Raw genomic sequence first — 26711 nt, 5'->3', positions numbered from 1 at the left:
AGAGTTGGGGAGGGGGGGGGGTTACAGAGTTTAATGACATGCAGAGAACGTGTACATGAAACAGCGAACAGGCGCTCCACTATCTTAACAGGTAGGAGATTTATGATGACGAATGTGTTCGAACTCGCAACTAAACAACCGATAAAGATGATCGGTCCTTGTTTGTCTTGACTAAACGTGTCCCCATTCTAACGGTTTTTGGACTGTCAACAAGGATTTTGAAAGCACGTCTGGTACGATGCGTGTTTTTTCGGAAAGATGTGTGGTACCTTGGGAGTTTCTGGTACTGTAGTGATCATATGTGTTCCGGGCATTGTTCATATGCCCATGGTACAACGAAAAGTGTATTGCGATCAAAAGCAAATGTGGTAGTCAGTTACTTAAATGTTGAGAAAAGATACACGTCAGGCTTATCCCGGTCCATGAAGGGCGCTATTATTAATTATGCCAAGGGGTCAGAAGAACTTGAAGGGTGACCACTCAAAACATTATGACCAGAACTGGCAAACAAACAGGGAAAAGATGTCCGGCTACGGTGGTTGAGGGCGTAGTCGGTAATAGTATCCAAGACCTGCACGCACATGATTTGACGTTACAGAGGTAAAGTAAAGTAAAGTAAAGTAAGCCTTTATTGAAATCGTATCCCAGTTGGGATCTTGATCATAAAGTACAATAAAGGTTTTGCAAAAACAACAATGAAAGAGTATATATAATATATATATATAAATATAAATATCTATACATGAGGTCTGTGACTGCGATAAAAGCACTTTAGACCTTCAAGCGATTTTGTACAGTAAAAATTTTTACGCATAAATAATGTCAGCGATTGGCAAGTTTCTTAAATAGTGTTTCGGGGAAGTATTTCGACAGTGTTTCGAGTTTGACAATCGCCGACATAGGATCCCTTAAAAAAACAAAAGTATTACAAAATTTGTTAAAACCGCGGAGGGCGCACTTGATGCCCGTTTGACTGCGCATGCTCATCATCTCGTAGCAACGACAGAAACCAAAATAGAGAGAGGCACAGGCAGTAGAAGGAGGTGTCTGTTATTGTGGTCCCTCTAATACCGACTTTTGCGATAACAGCTCGTTTGCAAAGACACACAGGTAATTGTTTTAGGAACACAGCATCATATACTTTGTCGACAAATGCAGAATCTATTTCAAAGTTGGCCGACTTGAGTACTAAGTGTCGTTCTCATACAAGTAACGATGAGCCTCGCAATCCAACATGGCGTACTGCATGTGAGCGAACAGCGGAGTGACAGTCAATATTTTAAGATATGACAGAGTTTAGCGGGGATATTTTACATTGTATGTCTTAGAGATTCAACTATGATGTCTTTTTAACGTGTAAAAGACTTCAGGGACCATATTTTGCGTCAAAGCGAACATGTAAACAGATAAACAATTTGATTCGTCTCACTGTCCTTTTAATCGTTTTGGGTTAATGTCTACGAGTGGGAAACTAAATATTGTCAATGTATTATTGAATTCCACTAAACAACGAGCGATAGTTAATTCGATATGTTAGACGAATATCAGCAACGTAAATTTCATCGTATCGCTTCAGTGAAAATTATGTGTGTGTTGGTACATCCATCAGCTTTAGAATTACTTAGTGATAAAAACGATAACCAAAACAATGAACAAAATAAATCAACTCAGCGCCGTAGCCTGTCTTTTTTTCCCAAATTTGCGATAAACATAGAGATATGAAAAACAAGGAGAGTTGATTTTATTTATAGTGAACTTCAGCATCCCCAGTGGATAATTTGTAAAACACAATTTTATTTGTTTATATCATTCGTGGCATTTTATCCTTCATGGATCGTTAAATCTTTTTTCTCCTCAAATTGTTAAAGACAGATGAAATAATCTCACTGCTCTCTTCATAACTTTCTTGACAGACAACAGCTAATCATGGGTCAGACGTTGACTCGTGCAGCACAGTGGACCTCGGCCAGCGATGGCGGCGCGGGCAAACTTGAGTTCACGCCGATTAATGAGACCATACTGAACAACATCATCAAATTCGTGGAGAGTTTCCCTGGTAAGCATCCCAAAGAAGCACAGATGACCTTCAAGAAAGCACTGGAATGGCAGACAAGTCTGGAGCCATCAGCTTTCTCTGGTGGCTATGAGAACATGTAAGTTTTCATATATTTCTTCCACAAATTCAGTCGTACAGGATAGGTTTGGCAGTCTAGTCATTCTCTGTTGGTGTTTGACAAATTGCATCCCTCACCTTGTTAATTGTTTGATAATGAGTTGGAGAAAAGTTATAGAATAAATCACTGTTCATTGTTCATGGAAAAAATGTCTCAACAAGAAATACAATAATTTGACTTTATCTTTTATCATGGTTGCGTCACATACTTTGCAAAAAAGTAAATCATGACTGTGATATGAAAAACTACAGGAGTCTGGGCTCCAGTCACTTGGCTTTTCGCAGCAGAAGTTACTGGCTGGGCCAAGTGTGAGGGCCAAAGCATTCACCCATGGATCTGTGCAACAGCCTATCACTAACACTACAGTCTGCTTAAGTTTGTTTCTTCAGTTTATTCTGTTTTGATATTTATACACCCACAGACTTGGAGCAAGTCTGAGACTACAGTAGAAAGACCATAGTATGTCTTTTGCCCCAGAAAAACATTGTTGGGTATCTTGATAGTTAACATTGATATGAATTTTACACAATTTCCCTTGTCTTTGTCAATCAGGTAGATTTGTATCCTACTTTCTCATTTCCACTTTGCAGTGAGGATGGTGGTTTGAAATCTTCTGCCACGGACAAGGAAGAAACTCCACTGCTGGTTATGGAGAAGCGTGGTGAGGTCAACTACGTCCTGAAAGTTCTCTCTCTGGAGCAAGTCAGTGCTGTCTTGAAAGCTGCCGGAGATCAGAAAATCAATGAAGCCCGGTGTATCTTGGAGGGTGAGCTCAATTCACTGTTATCTGAACCATTCTGTGGTGTAATTCCTTCAAATCTGACACTGTCGTCTTTTTTCCCCACTTCTCACATTGATGTAAGTCACCATCACGACCAAATCTTTTTTCCCTATATTAATTGTGAAGTTTTGGTGCAGACCTGGCATATCTGCCTCAGTAAGTTGTCATTGGTCGATAACAGTCCAGATCATGGGTCAATAACAGTTCTTGCAGGTCAATGTAATCATGAGTTTGATAACTAAAAGACAACTACTGTAAATTATTTCAATTGCCAAAGGTAAAAATTGGTCAATAACAGTCTTCAGAGGTGTACAACCTATAGCCACGTAATCATTACCTTCTAGAAGTTAAAAGACAGCCATAGGTCGATAATGGTTTTTGTAGGGAAATAACTGACATATTGTATATCTACCATTTCTGTCTCACAGCCAACAGAGATCCACTGGTGAACATTCTTGGTGAGGGTTTTGCCAGTGTGGAGGGAGAGGACTCGGTGACAGTGCGTCTTCTTGAACAGATACAGAAGGAGGAAGGTGAAGCCAAAGAGGAGAAGGAAATGAAGTTGAAAGTGGCTCTGATTGTACAGCAGTTTGATACACAGCTGATGAGTCTTTCTATCAAGGAAATTGCAAAGTAAGTCACTGAATCTGGTATTCTGGGTGATGTGTGTGGCACTGGGAATTGTGGGTAAAGTGGCATCATGGGTAAAAAGTAGACCGGTGGATGGAAATGTTATCTTTAGTGTAATAATGTCACAGAGTAAAGAGTAATATTCTGGAAATTTTCTTGAAACAAAATGTAAAATTATTGTCGAAAGATGTGTTTATCTGAACACACAGAATACATGCCTTAGAAAATGTGTGTTGTATGTTTATGCATACATTTATGTGGCAGCATTTATTGTGCAAAAAGAATATGAGAACATATTTTTCTTTTATTTTATCATTAAAGTAATCTGTGAATACCTGCATTTTCCTTTCCTCTGAAATAAGCTGGGTTTTTTTTTCTGAACGGTTGAATCATGTGTATTAGTTTTCAAATCAGGATCAATGTGAATACCGTTACAAATACATTGTATGACACTAGAATCCTGAGACGAAAGAAGTGGAAAAAACAGATGAATTCAGATTTGGTATTTTCAGAAGAAAATAAGCACACATCACTGATGTCAATTATTTTTATATACTAATGTATTTTCACTTTCTGTTCCAACAGAGAAGTTCGTCTCAGACCCGAACAAGTGGATCGTGAAGTGCAGCTTCTTAAGTCATTCTCTGGAGAAGATGAGAACTGTGTGTTAGAGTCCATTGACTACACATCAGATTATGTCTTTTCAAACGGCTGTCGTGCCCCACCATGGAGACAAGTACATGGTGACATATGCTACCTGAAGATCAAACCAATGGATGGTGATTCTCTGTCAGTGACAGCCAGTACTGCCGGTATCTTTTTGAACAAGGTGAGAAAGAGTATTATTGAAACTCGCTTAATTTTTGTCGCCGTTACAAAATATACCCCAGTCAAATTTTTCCAGATTTTTGCCAAAATTTTGATAAAGAATGGTAGCCATTGCAGTGTGATGTCTATTTGTTGCAAAATTCGAATTCAAAACAAATACAGAAAAATGTTACACTAAAATTTTGGTGGGAATAATTACAGCATTTAAAGAGAAAAGAAAGTGGGATAAAAAAGAGTCGATGTCCTGCAAAAATACATATCCCTGTATCGTGCCCTGTCTCCATGCCTCCATTTCATCACAACTGAGATGCTGTGATTGTCAATTATTTCAAAAGTGTCGGCGCTAAAGTTTCAGACTATCAGTTTTAAGTCTGCGTATTCATATTATGCTACATTAATACCGGCGATTAGATTGCTGTTGTGTTTGTTAAATTTATTTTTCTTGTAAATTTATACAAGTTGATGTGTAAAAACTGATCCAGAGCCGCTCATGATAAAGTCTCCGGGATCCATCGAAGAATTGATTATCCTAATGTTGATCAAGTGTACAGGCGAATGCCCTCTATATTTTCAGCTAGGTAATTCCGGTGCACTTTCTACGTCATACAAAACAACAACAACCCAATCAATTTATGAAATTAACCCCTGCAAAACAAGTTAGGTTTTAATCATGTAAAATAATCCCACAGTAAAATATAAGTTATTTTTGTTCTAGTTGTATGAGCACCATACACTCTTCGCTGATTTCAAAGTTTATATCACTTGCTGATATGTCTTACGCCACAGAATCTTCATGGAGATGCTCTCAGGTAAGTTTACTTCAAAGTAAAAAAATTTCAGCTGCATTATGGTTAATTTTTTTTTCATCAAAAATCTCTCTCCCTCTCAAAAAACAACAGGGTGCTGAGAAGGATGACGGCGACATTGACTTTGAGAGGGAAGGTGACATCTACAAGGACCTCATCTGCCTCCTCAAGGAGAAGAGCCCCCACTTTGCCGACAAGATAGCCAAGAAAGACTTTTCTCTCCAAGAGGAGGATGGAGACGAGGGCAAATATGAAATCAGACACGACGATGATGGAGACTACTCTGAGAGAAAGGACCATGACAGAGGCAGAGACAAAGACGAAAAAGAGGAGAAGGTTGAGAAACAAAAGGTATGATGACTATGGCTTTGATTCATTTTGTTTACAATACAAAAAAAAGACAGCAGTGTATTTACAAATATTTTTGGACAGAGTTTGGTCTGTCTGTATTGTTCTGCAGAAGCTAAATGGGAAAATCCATCACCATAGGGCACTCAGCGCTTGATTCCAAAGAGGCAGGGTAATGCCTTGAGTGACAGATCTTTCAGGCTACACAGGGTAAACCAACCTATGTATTCAATTACACAAAAACAAATTATCAACATAGCTGCTATAAACAGTCTTGTATGTCAAAGTGTGAAAGAATCCTATGAACCATATCAACTAAGGTGACATACAAAGACACATACATTCAACGTGGTCACCCCCATTCCCTGTAAACTTGTCCACAATAACCATCAATCATAATTGATGTGAGCTAAATCATGATGATGACAGGTTGAATTCACCTCGTCTCTTTGTAAATTCTTGTATTCAGACGACCAAAAAGAGCAAGAAGAAAGCCGGACAGCAGAAACTAGAACCCTCACTGAAGTGGAGAAACCTTGGCCTGGCCCAGGAAGAAAATGAGAAGGAGGAAAAGAAAGATAAAGAAAAGAAGAAGAAAGTTGTCAAGGAGAAAAGACACTCCAGAATAAGGTCAGTTGGAAAATCTTCTTCAGCTTTAGACAATGTCCTGTAGAGTTGATTGTACAATGCATAAAGCTGTGCTTCTTTGAATGTCACATTTAATTTCTGCTGCTGTCTATATTTAAGAATAATTATATGTACTACCCTCGGCATTACTTTGTGACAGAAAAGTGGTTTAAATTCAGCATTTTGCAGCAGTTTCTGATAAAGATCTGAACTATATTTTGGAATTGTTAAATACCTTTTTGTGTCAACTCCCCCACAAAACCATCCATAATAGCCTCTGTCTGGAATAGGCATTTAGCAGATCTTGGTCAAAGTTTTTGTATGGTCAAATCAGCGTAACATTTCCCAAGCAAAATCCAGAGTGACCATAACAGTCGTGAGGACCACGCTTGGCCTGGGTCAAGTTGAAGTTCAGTAGGCCACTCTACAAAAGTTTCTCCTACAGCTAACAGGGCCAATGTCTTTGACACTTTACAGCAGCGAAGGGGGCAAGAAAGCCAAGACTCCGGCACAAGAGGAGGAGGATTTCAGCGAGAGCTCCTCTGAAAGTGAGGAGGAGGAGGAAACCCCAGACAGACGACAGGAATCCAATGCAGACCTCCCCTCAGAATACTGGCAGATTCAGAAACTGGTCAAATATCTCAAGGTTGGTGCTCAACTTCCTTTTTCTTTTTTTGAAACAATATTTTCGTTCACTTGGAATCTATAAAAAGATTCACCATTTGATCCATTGGAATATGCTTGCTAAACAATGGGATGACAAACTGGTGAGTTTTCATGTTGATCAACGTTCAGATAATCAATAAAAAAACTTCCTTTTTGATAATTTTCAAGAAATATGATAATATGAATAAAAATATGATGTTATTTACAAAATTTACTTTAACATGTACATTTATTAAATGTTCATTTATTTGTCTGTTTTTTACCCTAAATAACAAGTATGTATATATGTTTTTTTCTCTCAGGGAGGTAACCAAACAGCCACCATCATTGCTCTATGCTCAATGCGTGATTTCAACTTGGCCCAGGAGACCTGTCAGCTGGCCATTCGGGATGTTGGCGGTCTTGAAGTTCTCATCAATCTCCTGGAGACAGAGGAGATCAAGTGCAAGGTAAAAGTCGCTAGTCGTGTTGGACACCACTGTGTCATGATGTAGTACTGTGTTGTGCAGTGTCTTGCCGTGCCTTTTGCTGTGCCGTAAAGTCTAGTTTTGTGTCGTAACCGAGTTATTGCTATTGCTCACGTACACAATGCTGCACTTTCCCCCCATCATTGAAATCTGTGTTGATCTTTACATGGCAAAAAATCAGCTAACACTGGTACATACATGTGAACATACACACACAAACACAGACTCGCTTGCTGCGTACCTTCAGCTATGAATCGCCTTTCTGTAGCACTGACTAGTGAAGAAATGCTGTAATCATGACACAGAGCCATGACTAAGCATATTTCTTTCCGAAATCCTAAAACATTCCTTTTTGTGTTGTGTTGAGCAAGTACTTCATTTGTAAAAGTGTTGCAAAACAAAAAACTCCCCTGAAGAATGCTGTGAGATACAATGTAGCTTTGGTGTATAAGCAGATTTCAATTTCTTCAAAACAACCAATCATTCAAAGAATGTCTACAATAGTATTCAGTTTAATCGTTTCAGCATCTTATCTCATTTCCCACTCAGTGGGTTCCACTGAACAGAATGAAAACAATTAGCGTTGCAAATTACAGAGTTTAAGAAGTGTTGACAGCTAGATGTCATGTTCTGCCTGATCTGTCCCATTATCATTGTCATACATCATCAGTAAATTTTGACAAAAAAATTGATCTACTGCCAAAAGTGTTTTTGACAGTTTGATGCCGAAATTTTAAACATTTATTTTGATGGTGATAATTTTTGTGTGTGCATGTTTTCCCACCATTGTACCAATATCAATGAAATACATGATCACACTCATTCCTTTACCAAAATGGATTGATCTAGCTCCGTTCATTTACAATAGACAGGCTGGACTTGTATACTTTGTAAATGGGGATGACAGAGTCCGGCCCTAATTTGTTCAATCCACATCCTTGCATTTACTGTCATTGACTCATGTAAAATTATGAGTCCAGAGCTTCCACTCATTTACTGTGGTTTGATTCCAAGAGTTTCAAAAGCCAAGTGGGGTGAACAGCTCAATTTTCACTGTAGATTGTTGTCACCGATGACTCGCACATTCCTGGCTTGCTAGGATATCATAACCCATCCTCCCCCTATTCCACTGTACAATGAACTAACCCAACTGAATCACATAACACACAGTTATTCCAACAACAGTAGATATAGGTAGAATTATGCATTTTTGACTTCACATTTGGGATTTAACTAGCCAATCAAACCCTTCAGCTCAAATACCTACTTTAAATCCCAAGTTGTCAAGGCACCAACATTTTAATTTACCGTTTTGATCAGTAAAACCTGCACACTCACCTGTAGAAAAAGCATAAAAAATACTCACCCAATCTTCGTTAGTTTCTCAGCCACAAACTCTCCAACATCCACTGTTCCATGCCAAAATTCCAGACAGCAAACTGTCTTAAAACTAAAATCATCAGAACTTTGAAAAAAATCTGTACAGGGAATCAGACAGTGAGAACAAAGACAATTTGAACCCTTTAAGTCTATATTGAGTTTGAAATTTTGGTTCAGTCAGTTCGATAGAAAGACACATTTTTGACAAATGATGTGTATATCAGTATGAGTTAAGGTAATATACATTTTTCCTCAAATTTTTCTCAGGGAAACTATCATCTATCATAATTCAGAATGAAAGTTAGAGTTCAGTGTGCAAAGAGAAACAAATTACCTAAAGTGTACTGATCTTTGAAATTCAAAATGGCTGCTAAACCCTGTATGAACTCTATGGGGACAAATTAAAATAATTTCAATTTTCATAAAAATATTGTAATGAAACATTGACTTCACAGGCTTCAAAAAGAGTCCACAGAATCTGTAGACTAGAATTGGTTAGATTAGCTTGAGAAATCCATTCCCCAAGGCACGTCCAACTTTAATATTTCTAAAACCCAATGGTGTGTCCACTGAGAGTATGCAGACGAGAAACGGAGATTTTGCCTCAGTTGCATGCTGTTTCAAATTTTGGCGGGAAAATCTGATATTTTGCCGACAAGGCGAATTATTTTCCGTTTCTGCTCTTGTCATGAATTTTTTTTTTTGCACAGTAATTACACGTTGGAAGTCATCAAAAAACAAACTAATCTTAAGAATGTTAAAACCTTTTAATATATGCACACCATGAAGTGAATATGTGAAAGTTGATGTTTTAAGATGAATGTAATTTTTCTTTGTGCATATTTTATCTGATGAATGTTGGGAGTGAGAAAGATCATGTTTTCTCTTTCAGGTCATCAGAACTTTCACAAAAAATATACACATTCCTAAGCCACTGATAAAGTTTTGTAATATAAATCTATCACACTTTTTTCTCTTTTGCTAACCACTTCTAGTTTAAAATTAAACCTTCCATAAAGTTTATATTCCTAATAATAAGACACTCAGGACTGACTAAACTCTGGATCAAAATGGTGGATTAAGATTAACTTATTAATCAGCTTATAATGACAGATGTACACTTTATCTGGGAAAGCACCATTTAGCTGTAATTTTTCTTTCTTGTTTTTTCATATTTCAAGAGACAAATATTAAAAATTTTGTGGGGTGTAGCAGAATAAAAAAAAGGACTCTTGATCACGAGAAAATCAGATTGAATTTTTGAACTCAAATTACATTTTACTCAAAATGTGGCTGATTACTCATTCAATTCAAATGCAAACACTGATTGTAGATGAAAACAAATTTGTGTTTACTCCATATAATCGTCAATTAAAAACGTGAAATGCCTCCAAAGGCTTTCATTTTTGTCAGATTTAACATTTCATTCTTTAGTATCAACATTAATTTGCAGTGTATGCATATAAGTAAATTGAATTCAACTCATTACAACATGTGGGGCGTTCATATTCAAACTAAGCCCCTATAACTCACAAGTTGTCACTCTGTTTACAGTGTCACATATCACTCAAAACATTTTCAAGTTCGAGCTGAGAGTGTTTGCCATATTTTACTGATGACTCTGTCACTTCAATTGAAAAAACTGAAACTTCCAATGTGCTTTTAGCTAACAGATGTGTACATATAACTTGCTATGCCAGTATAACATTTTTAACTATAGGACACATCGCCACATGATAGTTAGAAGTACAGAATAAATATACCGCTATTTTAGCCATAATCATTTAACATACAGCTTTACTAAGGTGGAGGCTAGGCTATCAATAATGGCCGTTTATAAACTATTTTTGCTTTTAAAGTAAAACTAATTCCTAAACACCTAAACTGTAGTGGTATGAACTAGTAGTAGTAATGGAAAAAAGATTGCACCATTACATGTCAGGGGTGACAGGTCCCCTTTGAGTTGACAAGTGTGATGTTGTTTGTCATCAGAAAACAAGAATTTCAGATAAAATTCCAGTTACTGATCTTACCCCTGATGAAGAATTCCTTGTGGACCCACAAACAGAGAGACTTCAGGTATAAGGCCACACTAGATAATGTTTTTGTTTCTGGTAAAAAAACCCAAAAACAACAAAAAACACAAAAAACCAACAACAAAATTAACAGTTACATTTTAAAGACTTCATTAATTTCACACTGTATGACCAAAATGTTTTAGTTCACATTGCTTTTTTAATGACTACTCGTTTCTGCAAATGACCCATGATGAGAAACAAATATTTTATTTTCTGTGGCCTAGTGGAACGCTTTTTGGTCAGGGATACTGAAGGTTAAAATGACATTAAAAAGTTTATCACATTAACAGAATTTGCTATGTATACTTTTCCCTGACTTATTACAACATAACATCAATACACGTCGGATTTTGATAACTATACCATATCCGCCAATTATGCAGGATTTGGATATTTTTCCTGGAATTAACATCCACACTCAACAATCAGATTTTTTACCTTAAAATATTTGATAAAGAAGGGAATAACACAATCACAAGGAAAAGTTTGTTGTTTTTCCAAAAAGAGAAAAAACATGTTTCATATTTGTATCATATTTCACACACAGGACACTACAGTACTGTAAAACCCCAAACATAAATGTAGGATTGCTGGTGCATTAGATCATATCTATTCATAAGAATATTGGCCATGTGGATACCGTTCATTACTTTCTATGGTTATCAGTGGATAAGGAAATATTTCACTGTGTTGGAAACTGATTTTCAACCTCCAGGTCAAAGTGCATGATAGAGTTCAACTGTTAGCACTGGCTGATTGAATAGCTCCCTGACATGGTCTTAACAAAACAGTAGCCCGATAGGTCTACATGTGGCCAACTCCCAGAGACAAACATACACACATATCAATTCATATATACATAGACACAAAGATCTAGATAAACACACACTCATACACACACAAACATCCACATCTATATTACATACCATAAAAATCTAATCAGCCATAGGACACCATCATACAGCCATTCATCTTGAACAATAATCCATATACCATCAAGTTCAAGTTCATGTCACATGAGGCCCTCATCTCACATCCAACCCAACCCTACCCTACACATTGTCTTTATTGATGTTTCCTTATTAAAAAGTTGGATGAAATAACCGATTATATTATATTTCAATATTTTGTCTGTCTTATGTGCATGTCAGTGTTGGTGTATCATTTTGTAGTTTGTTGATGTGGATTGCATAACTAAAAACTGAGTGTATCTTAATTCTTATCATAAAAATGTGCAGTAATGCATGATGCAATGGCTGTTTATATATTCTGTGTACTTATCTTTAGTTTCTTGTAATTTTGCATGATACAAGTCTTTCAGCAGCGTTTAACAAATTACAAATTCAGATCCTTTTACTGTGCAAACTTGATTTTTATTCAAACAGCCATAATACTGTTTACTTTTTTCTAAAAAGATATATATAAAAAGATTAAAAAGATATATATAAATACCTAGTTGCAAAAATGGTTATTTGTCAATTTTGTCCTCCATTCATAGATTGGATCTTTGAAAATCCTGAAGGAAATCTCGCGCAATGTACAGATCCGCCGTGCCATCGCGGATCTTGGCGGGCTGCAGACAATGGTTGAGATCTTACAGTCTCCCAACAAAGATCTGAAGTGTCTGGCCGCCGAAACCATCGCCAATGTCGCCAAGTTCAGACGCTCCAGGAGAACTGTAAGACAACATGGTGGAATCAAGAAACTGGTGAGTCGTTTGTCCATCCCCTATTGTGCTTAACCCTTTATCACCCGTCGTTTTGCCAGAATCGATTATTTTCAATGAGAAGTTTTGAGAAAAATGGGGAGAACTGGTTAAAATAATGACTTGCCTTTATTTTGGGGGTTAGCTCCATAATAGAGGAATATAACTTTTCTGATATTTGCTCAGTGTTTGTCATTGTAGGAGTTTGCAGGAACTATCATGTTCTCCCCAATTCCCTGTGAACAGGTCCACTCTCACCATTGATAACAATAGTTTTGGGCCAAACCACTGTGGTGAAAGGGTTAACCTGATCACCCCAATGCCCTGTATATACATAGATCCAGATACATGGGTTGGTATGTACCACCATCGAACGACCTCTTTGGTGTCCTGAGTCTATAGAACACCACGTCCTTTCTATTCTGGAGTAAAACCATTGAAATCAACTCAAATGAAGTGTTATTGATAGCGCTGTTCTTACCGGCTGATTTTTTTTCCCAGGTTGGTTTGCTGGACTGTGCTCCCCAGGGATCAGAATCCGACAGCCCCGAAGTGGAGAAAGACATTGACGTGGCACGCTGCGGTGCCTTGGCCCTGTGGAGCTGCAGTAAAAGTACAAAGAACAAGCAAGCCATCCGCAAAGCGGGCGGCATTCCATTGCTAGCAAAGCTACTCAAGTCACCTCATGAAAACATGCTGATCCCCGTCGTCGGAACCCTCCAGGAATGCGCATCTGAGGTAAGGATCCCCACATCTGTGTCAAGCCATTCTACAACCTGACGTGATACAATAATAAGTTACAATAACAATCTATTCTAAAACAATAATGCACTGCGATAATAATGCTCTACGATAATAACTACGATAATATGCTCTTTGAAAGAATTATTTTTTCATGTTAACATGGTGCTCTTGATGAAGAAAATTTTATAATGATGACAAAACATTTCAAATTATTTCCATGGGTGAAAGTCATTCGAACGAAGTATTGACAATCATGTTCTTCATCGTTGAAAAGATACATGTAATGATAAGCACAGTCAGTTTAGGTCAGATTTTTCACGGTGTTTTTGATACCACATTTTATATTGTCATTTCTCCTGTTACATTTGTCACCCAGCAAAGTTACAGACTTGCCATAAGAACTGAAGGCATGATTGAAGACCTCGTGAAAAACCTCAACAGCGAAAACCCGGAACTCCAGATGCACTGCGCCAGCGCCATCTTCAAGTGCGCGGAAGAGAAAGAAACCAGAGACCTCGTCAGAGAGTATGGTGGTTTGGATCCCCTTGTCAAACTCCTCAACAATTCTGAAAACAAGGAACTGCTGGCCGCGGCAACTGGAGCGATATGGAAGTGTGCCATCAGCCCGGAAAATGTGCAACGATTCCAGGAACTCAAGGCTATTGAATTGCTGGTTGGCTTGTTAAATGAACAACCAGAGGAGGTGAGTTGAGTTTTCCTGGAGATAGAAGGTCAGAGTTTCCATGCTTCATTCTGATTGATCCAAGTTGATGTGATTGAATGCCTATTTTGCATAGAGGCTCCCTAGGTGTGTAGTAAAAGACTTATATTCTTGACGTCATGGTTGTCCCCTACTTTAAGCTTGAAGTGCTTTCACAATTAAAACCATAGTGGCTTTATACTCAAGTTTAGTTTTTTCACAAAAATCTCAGTTTTGTCCCTGCATCAAAATAAAGTGCAATCTAACCATAAATGGCTTTGAAGACCCATCCATATTAATTGAATCTTCTCACCATGCATCTCGAAATTGAAAGTAGTTTTCTGTGCTTGAACTTTACTCCGAGAAACTTTCAACCATTCTCTTTCAAAATCAAGAATAAAAATGTACAGAGTATAAAATCTACCCAAGCAGTAGACTACAAAAGTATTCTAAAAATTTGTGAATCTGAATATCTGTCCCAAATAGGCCCATTTTACCTTGACTTTCATTTTCATTTACTCTGTTGACAGGTGTTAGTCAATGTAGTGGGCGCCCTCGGTGAGTGTGCCCAAGAACCGTCCAACAGAATGTCAATACGAAAGGCTGGTGGAATTCCACCACTTGTCAACCTACTGACAGGTACCAACCAAGATCTGCTAATCAACGTCACCAAAGCCGTCGGAGCATGTGCAACAGAACCTGATAATATGACGTGAGTACTGAAATCTCAAAGTACGGCAGCCAATGGTTTCATCCGTCCTTGAATCTAGAACTAAAACAAATAATTCCAATATTCAAACATGGGGGTGTTGTTGTATCAGTGTATTTCATTTCAAGTTTATGTAAGCATAATTATAGTAAAGGGTGTCCATATCCTGAATCTCAAAGACATGGCTTATTACGACTACTTAGTATTCAAGAACTTTTTGTTTGAAATAAAAATATCTTTCCTAAAATATTTCGTGATGTTTTTTTCATCTTTGTAACATCCACTGGTTGTTTTCTATCTTGACAGTGTAATCGACAGACTAGATGGCGTGCGTTTGTTGTGGTCTTTACTCAAGAATCAGAACCCTGATGTTCAAGCCAGCGCTGCCTGGGCTATCTGTCCATGCATTGAAAATGCTAAGGTAAATATATACTGACCAGAGGCGAAAGAATTTTATAGAGTTTTTTATCATGGAATGTTCACTTTTTGGAATTAGTTGTTTTCAGTGTTCATTTGACCTTGTTTACTGATTCCTCCAACTCGATAGAAACTTCACAAGAGTAGATGGAGTTTGTTAAAGTTGACATATTTGAAGAGTTGTAAAAGAGCTTTGCTAGAGTCAGATAGCTTATGTATTCCTTTTGGCCCAGCTTCCCTGTATGTACATGCTTCCAATCCACACTTTGAAAAAAACGGGTTGTACATGTACCTAAGCTTAGAGGGTCAAAGGTGAAGAAACCCCTGCAGCAAGTCATTCAACATTGCAGCACAGTCTAGATCAGTTTTGTTTTTTTGAAGTCATGCTTTGGTGTATTCATTGGAAACTAGATCATCAAGAAGTGTTTGTGAAGCCATGCATCAGATGGTATATGTAGATGGAAGACCTATGTGTGGATGTTGCATGCATATGTTTAGCAGTTAATGTAACACATCCTAGTCCGTGTATCACAAAGCTGCATTTACTTTGCACAAGTCATTCACAACTGATACTCACTCCCCCATTTCGCCCCTCCTCCCCACACAGGATGCTGGTGAGATGGTCCGTTCATTCGTCGGTGGCCTGGAGCTGATTGTCAGTCTACTCAAGTCGGAACACATGGAGGTGCTCTCCAGCGTGTGCGCCGCCATCGCAAATATCGCCAAAGACGAAGAAAATTTAGCTGTCATCACTGACCACGGTGTCGTCCCAATGCTGGCTAAACTGACACCAATGGTAAGACTTTGGAGTTAATAGTGTTCTTTGCATATGATTTCAAACCCTTTCTACCAGGTATTTTGTACAGCACATTTTTGAGTCAAAAAGACACATCTTCTTCAACTACATCGGGAACTCTTCACTCAAATATGCATCTATAATGGTTCATATGCATAATTATTTGATCTTGCAATTATTGAATAATAAGCCAAGGCTTATGTCAATCATATTTGCACAATCCAGCTCAATGAATTTACCTAAATTAAGTTGTTGTCATTAGAGTTTTAAAACCTTCACTAGCCGCCAAACACTCTATAAAATGTTTTTGTACATTTTGCTCTTCACATGGAGAAATATATGCAATAATTGTTACCATTGTTTTAGCGATACTCATCGATACATATTACAGTCTGGGATCAATTAATAGTAGGGTGATGTTGTTCTAGGATGTAACTCTTCCACTGCTCCAATAATGTGTCAAAATTTTTATTATTTCTCTGAAAATAATGGATCCATATTTAAGGTTTCTCATCAACGTGGGGATCAGGTAACAATATCATTAAGAGGCTGTTCCCCCCCCCCCCCCACCACCTCCAATCCCCTATGGCCCACCTCCTCAATCCAAGTCCTTCCATGTCTTGAGTACTTTCCAATTTTTTCTAAAGAGTCTGAGAAAGGTTACTTCCATGTTCTGAGCCAGTGTTTCATGTCCCAGAGAACACGGCATGTTTTATTCTGGTTCCCTGTTTGCACCCAAACTATCTCACCGGGTGATTCTGCTTGTGTCTTGATTTTCATTTTTCATTCGGAAAGACATCCCTATGTGCATGGCCCACAGTTGTGTTTGCGTTGTTACACATCAATCGAAATGTACAAAGATGACACATATCCCCCAAAAAGTCTGTCAAAGCAACATCTCCCATATTTTGTTGTCTTCATAGTGGTAAGCTTCTGACAGTCAGTGGACGATGAATGTTATCGACAAAGTTTCAGACATATTGACAGATTCGAGTTCACCATCCCCCTATTTTCAAGGAGGCATAAAAACAATACGCCACGTATTTCACATTCCTTACGTCTATCCAAATTTGTGAAGGGATTTATTGAGACATTTGACCCTGCAGAAACTAATCATAATGTCATTTGATAATTGCCATGGTACTGACATTTTTTCTATCTGTGATATTCTACAGAACGATGACAAACTACGGAGACATCTGGCCGATGCCATTGCTAGATGCTGCATGTGGGGTAACAACAGAGTGGCGTTTGGAGAGCACGACGCAGTGGCACCGCTGGTCGGTTACCTGAAATCCAAGAACAAGGAGGTGCACAGAGCCACTGCTGAGGCCCTGTTCCAACTGTCCAAGGACCCTAACAACTGTATCACCATGCACGAACACAGTGTTGTCAAGGTGAGTCATTTTATGGTGCCACCAGTGTCCAATTATAACAAATCGTTTGTTTTTGAGTGTTGCCTATCCTAAAGTTTGAAAACTCTTCTTGCCTCTGCAAACAGTTGTAATTTACAACTAGAGTATTTGTTTACATTGTCCAACTCAAAAAAACCTCTGTTCCCACCTTAAAAATAAGTACTCATTCATTGGTTTGATTGAGGATGAGCACGAGCCATTGATTAAATTCAATGCAAATTAATTATTTAATTTATTCTGTTAGCCTTCTTTATCAATTAAATATTTTCTGGCTTGGATTGACAACATTTAATTGATTAACAAGATAAAAAAGAATTGGTCTCAGTCCAAATCTAGACATACCGAATGATATGTAGATAACTCTCAACAGTAACGACAAACAGCTGCAGTGTTACTGTTTGTTGACATCAATACTTACATCTTCCTTTTTCTTTGCCAACCCCATTTACAGCTGTTGATGGACATGGTCGGGTCAGAAGATGAGGGCCTGCAGGAAGCTGCAGCAGGATGCATTGGAAACATCAGGAGGCTGGCATTAGCCAATGAGAAAGCAAAATATCATTGATTTGACCAATAGGAATTCAGATAACAAATGAGAACATTCAAGACTATAACTGTCAACCAATAGGGACAGAGGTTACATTACTGACACCTTTGCCCTAACCGAAAGGAATTGCAATTTTCATGTACAGTCACACAGAAAGCATTGCATTGGACTGGTTGAAGGAGGAACACTTTTACTGTATTTTCAACAATGAGGTATTTTTTACAACAATATCGGTAAAAACAGTTATTGACCAGTGAATTATTGTATTTTGTGATAAGATGGATAAATCCAATAAAAAAACCCCTTAAAGAGTGTATAAAACATCATTTTCAATCGTTATTAATATAATTTCTTGTTTCTTTCCTGGTACATTTGTGGTAAATTCCCCCCTATTCCACAAAAAATTGTCCGTTGTAGTGTAAATAACCAATGCCAAATCCACCACTATTTACTTGTCTTTGGAATAGACCACACCTGGAAAATCAGTAGGGCTATACCATTATTTCAATGGAATTGGGGGAGAGAATTTACATTTCAACCAAGCGGTCGTGTCTTTTTTTCCTTCCAAAGTCAGCTTTGACTTTTGTACCATGCCTTTGTAAGATATTCAACCTATACTTAATGTATAATAAAGTGTTTCGAGTTTTTTTATTGAATATTTCATTGTTGTTGTCAGTATTTTTCCCAATTTTGTGATATGTATGCATAGAATGATAGAATCTGATCGACCTGTAAGTGAAAAGAAAACTATGACATTTGGTCGGAATTTTGCAAGTATTTCAAAAGTGAAAAAGGTAAACAATATAAATACAAAGTGCTGAGACATTTAAAAGTATATGACGACACTTTACACCTGACATATTGATGTGGGATAGGTCGTTCACTTTCCACAGCGGTAAATTGCAGTCCTCCCTGCGAGACCGCCCTCTAGCGGTAAACTCTTTGGTCGATGATTTGAAATCACTATTTTAACTGCTATCGTATTTTAGCCGTTTCTTTTGCAATTTCTGTTACATACTGTCAAATATTTGTTTGGAGTGAAGTCAGTGCAAAGATAGAAATCATTTTTTAAGTCGATTGTCAACTTCCGAATCGAAAAAAAATCGAACGCATCGTCCCTGTTGCACGTGCCGCGCAGTAAGCTTAGGGACCGAGCACAATTAACGGCAGGGGGGGGCCGGAAGAGAAAATGGGGGGGGGGCCCACGAAAAAAATGAGTGTTCTTGGGGTGGGCCATGAAAATTTCAGGGAAAGTAAGGGTGGGCCACCAAAATTTTTTACACCATGACAGACAGAGAATATTTTTCAGCATTTTTTTCCTTGTTGAAGCTGAGTTCCTTGTTAAACTTCTTGTAGCATGATGAAATACCAAGTCTTAAACCTCACAATGCAGTTTGTTATGTGTAAAATGAGCAATATTATTATTGAAAATTGACTTAATTTGTCAACAGTAATAATGGTTGGTAACGATACAGAGGCTCGGTTGAAACTGGTTATTTCATCATGCTATAGGAATCCCTTATAGAACAGGAATGCCTGTCAGTACCATGTGAAATTAGCATTCACATGGCTAGTTGGCATGGCTTAATGCATGTGCATAGGGAATAGGCAGTCAGGCAGTCCACATTCATTTCAGAAGCACGTAGGTAACATGTGTATAGGCCGAAATATTTAAATGAGCTAGCCATTCACATACATGTGAACGAATGGTTATTCTGAATCCACTCACACGAATGGTTATTTTGAATGCACATATGAATGACAGGGTCATCCTGGCAGAAAAAGAGCACCATGAAAAGTACTGATTTGACACCCGATTTTACTTATTTTGATGTTGCCGTTATGAATTTGGTAAACATTGTTACATTTGCATGTTTGCAAGGTGTAAGCAAACATCAAATAAGTGAAATCAAATTCCAGTAAAATCAAGTACTTTTTAACACAGCCTCTTTCGGTGAATTATATGATACAATGGTTGGAGATGTAATTTAACCATATTTGGCCTAAAACTAAGACAGGCCAAACAGAGTTAAAAGCAACTCTGACTCACCTGAACACAGCAAACACAAGCAGACTCACCTTTCCAAACGTTCAAAATAAAAAGCACAAAACATATCTGTAAGTCTGATGACCAATTTAATAAATTTTTGGCTTCAACAAATTTCATAGACACAGTGAAAAGTGATTTAGTCAAAGATTAGTTTTTAAAAGAGTTCATTTAACTCTGGCCAAGTCTTGTCTTTCATGTCCTATTTTGTTTTGAAATTTGACATTGAAGACTTCTTTATGTAAGTCATGATTATTCTTGCCAAATTTCTCTTGGGCCTTGGCTGACATGCACACTGAAATGAAACAGAAAGACGAGAATGAACTTAGCAACATTTATTAAGACAACAACTTTACAATAAAGTTTCAGAACATGTGTGTGATTTGTTACATACACATAGAGGAATTTTTTACATACATCTTTGCGAGTGCAAAATTAATACATTGAAAGTGTAACATATATGTCTAGAAATGTATTGGGTTTGTGTATGTTGTATTGACTTGACTAGTTGCCACAGCCACTATACCGATTAATTTATGTACATCTTTACAAAGTGAGGGCATCACAATTCATAATTTGAATCAATACAAGAATGTTTATACATGAGGCAAACAAATTATTGAACTCATTAAAATTACAGCTGCTGTCCCTTGAAAATTAAGACGTTTCACATTTCTAAATATTTTTTCTGTCTTTCAATACAAGGCTTCTTACCTGGCAATATCATATTAACATGGATTTTAAAACTAACCATGTATAAAAGAAGTAAAAAATGCAAGTAAGACCGGGTGGTACAAACAATCATAAGTTTTCATAGCCATGTTCATCCTACGATCTCCAGTAGTTTTGTTTTTTTTTAAATATTTTCATTTCGCCTATTTTTTTTATAGCAGTGTTTTTGCACTGAGTGATCATGGACGCAAACTAAGCTTAGGGATGGACCATTAGACCTTGGGAGGGGGGGGTGGTCACAATGAAATTGTGAAAATTTTTTTTTTACTATTGTAAATTTCTGAATTTTTTTTTTCCAATTGAGATTAGCTGTGCAAATTTTTTTTTTCAGAGTAAATTTTCAGATTTATAATTTTTTTTTAGTTCGTCGCTGTCTGAAGATATAGAGGGCAAAGATGTGGTGCCAAGCACCACAAGCGGCCACGCAAGCGGTCACCGGGGGGGGGGGGGGGAGAGGTCAGGAGAGGTTCCCCCTGCTGCTGTTGGAGCTTTTGAAAATAGGTGTTATTTGGTGGCACTTGGGGAGTATTTTTGCGGGGGGAGGTCAGGAGGGGTGTCCCCCTCCTGCCGTTGGAGCTTTTGAAAAATAGAGATTAAAATGGTGTTATTTGGTGGCACTTGGGGAGGATTTTTGCGGGGGGTGGTCAGGAGGGGAGTCCCCCTCCTGCCGTTGGAGCTTGTGAAAAATAGAGATAAAAATGGTGTTAAAAAATAGAAGATAAAAATGGTGTTCTATTGGTAGGCACTTTGGGAGCATTTTTTTCGGATTACACATCCTCCTCTGAAACATGGTCTTCTTGCTCCTCAGTAGCTTCCTATGGTTTTGAAAATTGACTATTTTGGTTTCCTGGCTTCCCTTTCTACTGCGTGGTGAAATGCCTACATTCACCCCACCAAACATCATGCATCTCATGATTTACAATTGATTTTGACAAGCTGAGAAGCTAAAATAAGCTAAATAATATAGTTAAATTTGCATATTTGGGTTTTTAGAGCAATTGTTGCCCTTTTTTTATCAAAACATCTATTTCTCTGTAGCAGCATGTCCAAATTGATTGGATATGTATAGATGTGTTGAAATTCAATATTTGTCTTTTTAGGGCAATTTATGCCATTCATGGTCAAAAAATCTGTATTCTCTGAAAGGGCTTGTCCAATTTCTTTGAAATTTGCTACACAAAAACGATTATTCATGCAGATTTATTCAGTATTTGCTATCGAGAAACTTTCAAATTCAACCCTTTTGTGTGTTTTTGTGTTGGGATTTGTTGGATAGATGGCATTCTACGTAGTGTATTGTTGAATGTTAAAACATGTGTAGCTGTTGTTTTTTGAGGCTGTTTTTGAGAAAAAAGAATTGAAAATGCCTTTTTAAAAGCAAAATAATACATAATGACTTAAATGTTCTTTTATCATTATTGACGTGTTTCTACTTGTTCACCCATTCTTGCATTCATCATTGCAATAAAATGCTGTGAAAAAAATGAAACTGATGTGGCCTGCATCTGTTTACCTTGATCTTAAAAGGCAAATACAACTTTCTGTCTTGACAACCATACCATAGTTTCAATGTTTTACCTAGTGTACCTGCTTGGTTTGTACGCAAGAAACAAGTAGAAAACAGGCTCTATAATTTCATAATTTTCAAGTGATCAGAATACAAAAGTCCTGAAAAGATAAGATAATCACAACTTCCAGTATAAGTGATACAGTCACTCTAAATGTATAAATTAAAATTAAAATGTGCCGGGAGGATATACTAAAAATACAGAAAGTTGCTTTCTGTCGGTAAAATCTAAAAAAAATTCAAAATTTTAAAGAATTTTGCAGATTTTTTTTTTACACCTTTGTCTTCTTATTTATTTTTTTTTATTTTGCAAACTAGTTTGAAATTTTTTTTTTTCCTAACTTTCTGCTCTGAAATTTTTTTTTTTTCTGTTTTTGACCACCCCCCTCCCAAGATCTAATGGTCCATCCCTTAGGCGTTGTTCAAGCCCAGGTTTGTTTTGCGTTAATGGCCACACTGTACACCTCCCTCCGCCCTGTCCAGGTATACAGATACGTACTTTCTTTTCACCCCTAAAGTTCAGGTTAAAAATGTCGGGCCAGATACAAAACCAAGCTTCCCAGGAAAACATCAGTGTGCAGAGAAAAGCCTCTCTATAGGGCATACTAATTTCGTAATTGTCCTTTATAAATATGCATTTCAACTTACCGGATGAATGGAAAATTATCGTCCACGACGACTTGCTATCTCGGTCACTGCATCCAACACTGTCGCGGGGAAATACACTTTACCTTCATGCCAACTGAAACATTACCACTTAGACCTAAGTCACTTGCTGTTTTGACTGAAAATGTGTCGTCACTGGGGGAAGAAATGACCGAGAAATCAGCCATAATTCGTAGGTTTCAGCTGGTTCATTACTTCAAAAAAAATCTGCGCAATCTCATTTGAGAGATGCAATGTGATATCCGATAACGATCGTGTGGGAACACAAAGCATTGGTCAAATTCGAAAGGTCAAGGGTCGTGATCGTCGCTAAATTTTGACATGTCAAGTACGCGTAAACTGTTCTTTTAGATTTTTCTAATAAGCAAAAATTGACTTTATATGAAGAGATCAGTTAAAATACGGACGTCCAACACACTAAGTGAACCCTGTTGCAATTCTGATCAGCCTCGTTAAATCCCTGCGTACTCATTTACGGGACCCTTACGTTCATACCCTGTTGCGTCCCGTCCACTCTTCCAACACAACTCTTTCCAAAGTCACGACATCATACATCGTCAGAACCGTTAGTCCATCCGGCTCGACTTTTGAACGGTTTGGGGATGAACAGTACCTGTACTGCGTTTCCATTAAGTTTTATGTAAGTTGTAATCGCGAAAGTTTTACAATGGCAGATGCAGAACCGTCGCAAGTGTGTTCGTCGTTGTGTGATGATCTGACGTACATGTACATGACTGCATAGCCAGTTGCTGACGGACGTACGCGAAAACGTGGACCGTATGAGAAAAATAAATGACAGATCCAACCATATTACGTCTGGAAATGTGAGTACCTTTCAATAGAATGTAGGTTCCGATCATATGGAATATTTAGCGGTGAACATGTGTTTATTATTGCACATTTTGAAAATAAAATAAACGATGTTTAAAATTTGATCTGTGCTGATTTAATTTAGAGGCTGCTCACAGACGTTTGCAGCCATCTGCATGACTTCCCCCCGGGGGGGTCACTTCCATTACTTGCCTATATGTATACTGCCGCCCAATGGGGTGGGTATTTCAGCAACTTGGTCTAAAATGGGGGTATCAATTCCACTGCAAACCAAGGTCTAAAATGGGGTTGATTTTTGAGTGCCACACAAGACAAATTTCAACCGTCTGTTCCCGTCTCGCTCGCAGGGCTCTGAGCTGCACTTTATAAGCATCGATATCTTTTTCTGTGGCAGGGGAACCATTAAAGAGACCCCCTGGCTTACGCCAAAGTAAATATCGACTTGGTTGTCAAACACTGTCACTGATTGGTAAGAACTCCATATATTGAAGATTTTTGCCCAATAGAAAATACCCAAACAAAGTGGTTCCTAGTATTGATCATGACAGACAGGTCAACCATGGCCACATGAAGTAGTGTTGCTTTACAGATGAACAGCGAGGTTTGTTGTGAATTGCAATTTCAAAAAAACCCACTAGTCAGACTGTAACTGCAGATAATTGATAATTTGTAGAAGCTTGACCAAAATTCGGTGAGGGTGAAAGACAAAATTTTCTTTCATCAAATTTTTTTGGTATTTCCTTTGGAAATCATGGTTTGGCCAGCAACAACATAGTCCTAAACGCGGTACAGTGGTAGGCTTTGCCGGGGCAAATACTTGCTTTTTCCGTTTTAAAAAATTTTGACGCTTTGACTTTTGACCTGGGTCAAAGGTCATAAAGGTCTAAAAGGGGGTCCTAAAATAACGGGATTTTAGGTCTAAAATGGGCCCTGGGTTTTATACCTGCGGCCGCACACCCCTACCACTTCTCTGAACAGGTACCCCCCCCCCCCCCCGGGACTTCCCTCTTGTCATATTCATTGGTTTATACTGAAAATCCCTGGTCTCGTTTTTTTGAATGGAAATGAATGAAACCAATGCTAATTATATTTAAGGGATAGGTTGTAACTTCATAATTTTGGCAGAAATTGTGTTCTTCGTACATCAACTACAGTTTTTCTCTCTTTTCAAAATCATGTTAGCCAGTATTGCTAATGTTATTTTATTTTCTAAAACACGTTCAAATATCCAGTCTTCACGACCTGTATTATGTACAGTCAGCATTGTTATTGTTGGTAAACACATTTTGGTCTGGACTAAACTTCAATTGAACACAATAACAGTGAACTTTTATAATATACATGCACACAAAGTGTATGTTGGTTGTATTGATAATATCAACGAGCTAATTCAACTTAAATTTGTGAACCAATGAAGTAAGTGCAGTTGATACATAACAAAAATATTAACAAAATCAAAAACTTACAGCTTTATACTGTCACTTTAAAATGGCAAACCGTTGCTTCTGTAGCCACTAAATATTTAAGTCTGAGAACAATTTAACTGGTAAATGTGACCCATGTGCCATTTCTATAGTGCAAACATGAGTAATTTCACCTGAAAAACTTAACCCAAGTAAAATCAACTATACACATGAGTGCCGCCTAATTTATTTAAATTAAATAGACAATAGGGATGTGAAAACATGAGAATTGACAACAAGTCAGTCCTTGGAGTTTATTAATGCATGTCTAAATTTTTACTGCCACATGTGTAAGCTACCATTCAATCCATTGACAATCTTCCCTTCTATCATGAATTCAATAGGACTGCTAATGAATGGTTACTTCACATGGCTGAGTCTGATTTCACATGCATAGCTAGTGATGAATGTTCAAATTTTAACATGTCATATTTCCAATACTGGCATGTGGCAGGTTGGACTGCTATGGACTGCCTATTTTTCCTCAAATAACCATTCAACCTGTTCCACACAGGAATGTGGACTGGCTAATAGGCAGTTCAGAACTAGAATACGTAGTGGACACACAGGAAAAAAATACTGAAAAAAAGGAGGAAAAAATGGCATTAATGGGTCTTTTATAGTTAGCCCATGAAGGACTATTCCAATGGCAGACTGTCATTACAGTGGAGTAGCATTGAATATCTTGGGTAGTCATAGAAAGGCAGACACTGGGTTGTGGAAAGTGCATTGAAATCACAATGGTCATGTTATACATTTTTCCCCAACATCTGAAAACATCATACAGATACTCAGTTGAAGTAAAGTTATTTTATTTGTTTATTATTTATATATTTATTTGTTTATTATTTATTTCAAGAATGCAAGAATGTTGTTTTCACTAAAGCATATATTAAAAGTTATAAGGATTATATATGTGTACAACTTTGTACCTATGTAATCTTTCTTTTTTGGGGAGGGGGGGGCCACAAAAATTTTGTCGCCGGTGATGGGGGGGCCACTAAAATTTTTGCTGGTGTTAGGGGGGGGGGCTGTAAAAAATATACGCACCACATATTTCTCTTCCGTCCCCCCCCCCTGCCGTTAATTGTGCTCGTTCCCTTACGCAAGGCATCAAGCAAGATTATTTGGTCGGATTCTGTCTGCTGTACATAGCCGTACTCGAGCGAAGGTGCCGTTTTTAAATTGAATTCTAGGTGTCTAGAGCATGTTTACGACTCAAGGCTGTTTAGCGATTTATTCGGGAGGGAAATTGGTTCGTCAGCTTTATCAATAACATCGTATAGAAGTGCTGTTCATTTGTATTCATGGCACAACACACCGCATGAACCCTCTCGACAGGTAGCTAGCTCGATCCGTTTGATGGCAAATGCAACAGTCACAGATCCAGCTATAGGTATGATCGAAAAGCGATTATTTTGCATTTATTTCCATGTCACTGGAACCGCCGTCCGTTTTGTGAATTTTCCTGTTTGACGTAGTCTTGCTCGCCAGCCTGAGACCGAGTCGTCGATAATAGCAGAGAATCTATATCTCATTTCCTTTTCCGTTTGGCTATATTAGTCCATGCAAAGGTCACTTTTGGAC

At 37.8% G+C, this 26711-nt stretch overlaps 1 protein-coding gene and 1 long non-coding RNA gene across 3 annotated transcripts; one reads left to right on the top strand and one right to left on the bottom strand.

Annotated features, from left to right (window-relative positions):
- The first annotated feature begins 988 nt into the window (after positions 1 to 988).
- On the top strand, positions 989 to 18474 carry LOC139143937 (outer dynein arm-docking complex subunit 2-like). 2 transcript variants are annotated; one of them, XM_070714557.1, is made up of 18 exons: positions 991 to 1110; positions 1914 to 2153; positions 2765 to 2940; positions 3384 to 3588; positions 4171 to 4414; positions 5313 to 5570; positions 6037 to 6197; positions 6672 to 6840; positions 7163 to 7309; positions 10700 to 10786; positions 12284 to 12493; positions 12992 to 13228; positions 13611 to 13937; positions 14465 to 14646; positions 14950 to 15064; positions 15668 to 15856; positions 17032 to 17253; positions 17723 to 18474. In XM_070714557.1, exons 2-18 carry the CDS (start codon positions 1927 to 1929, stop codon positions 17834 to 17836), a joined length of 3270 nt encoding a protein of 1089 aa, XP_070570658.1. In that variant the 5' UTR covers positions 991 to 1110; positions 1914 to 1926; the 3' UTR covers positions 17837 to 18474. The 2 variants fall into 2 exon arrangements, with proteins under 2 accessions (XP_070570659.1, XP_070570658.1); XM_070714558.1 differs by lacking the exon at positions 10700 to 10786 and having other exon boundaries at positions 989 to 1110.
- A 1457-nt stretch (positions 18475 to 19931) lies between these two features.
- On the bottom strand, positions 19932 to 23134 carry LOC139143935 (uncharacterized). The gene is made up of 2 exons (XR_011554692.1): positions 22813 to 23134; positions 19932 to 20160 (listed from the first exon to the last, which is right to left on the bottom strand). It is a non-coding gene; the product is annotated as an uncharacterized lncRNA (long non-coding RNA).
- Positions 23135 to 26711: the final 3577 nt, after the last annotated feature.

The sequence above is a fragment of the Ptychodera flava genome, chromosome 11 (genome assembly GCF_041260155.1).
Source record: "Ptychodera flava strain L36383 chromosome 11, AS_Pfla_20210202, whole genome shotgun sequence".
NCBI classification, from domain to species: Eukaryota; Metazoa; Hemichordata; class Enteropneusta; family Ptychoderidae; genus Ptychodera; species Ptychodera flava.
This window is presented reverse-complemented; position numbering and strand designations above follow the sequence as displayed.

Coding starts and splice junctions, on each gene's coding strand:
- LOC139143937 (XM_070714557.1), top strand. CDS start 1,927: ATGGGTCAGACGTTGACTCGTGCAGCACAGTGGACCTCGGCCAGCGAT. Junction 5,571..6,036: donor AGAAGGTTGAGAAACAAAAG/GTATGATGACTA, acceptor TCTTGTATTCAG/ACGACCAAAAAGAGCAAGAA. Junction 13,229..13,610: donor TCCAGGAATGCGCATCTGAG/GTAAGGATCCCC, acceptor TTTGTCACCCAG/CAAAGTTACAGACTTGCCAT.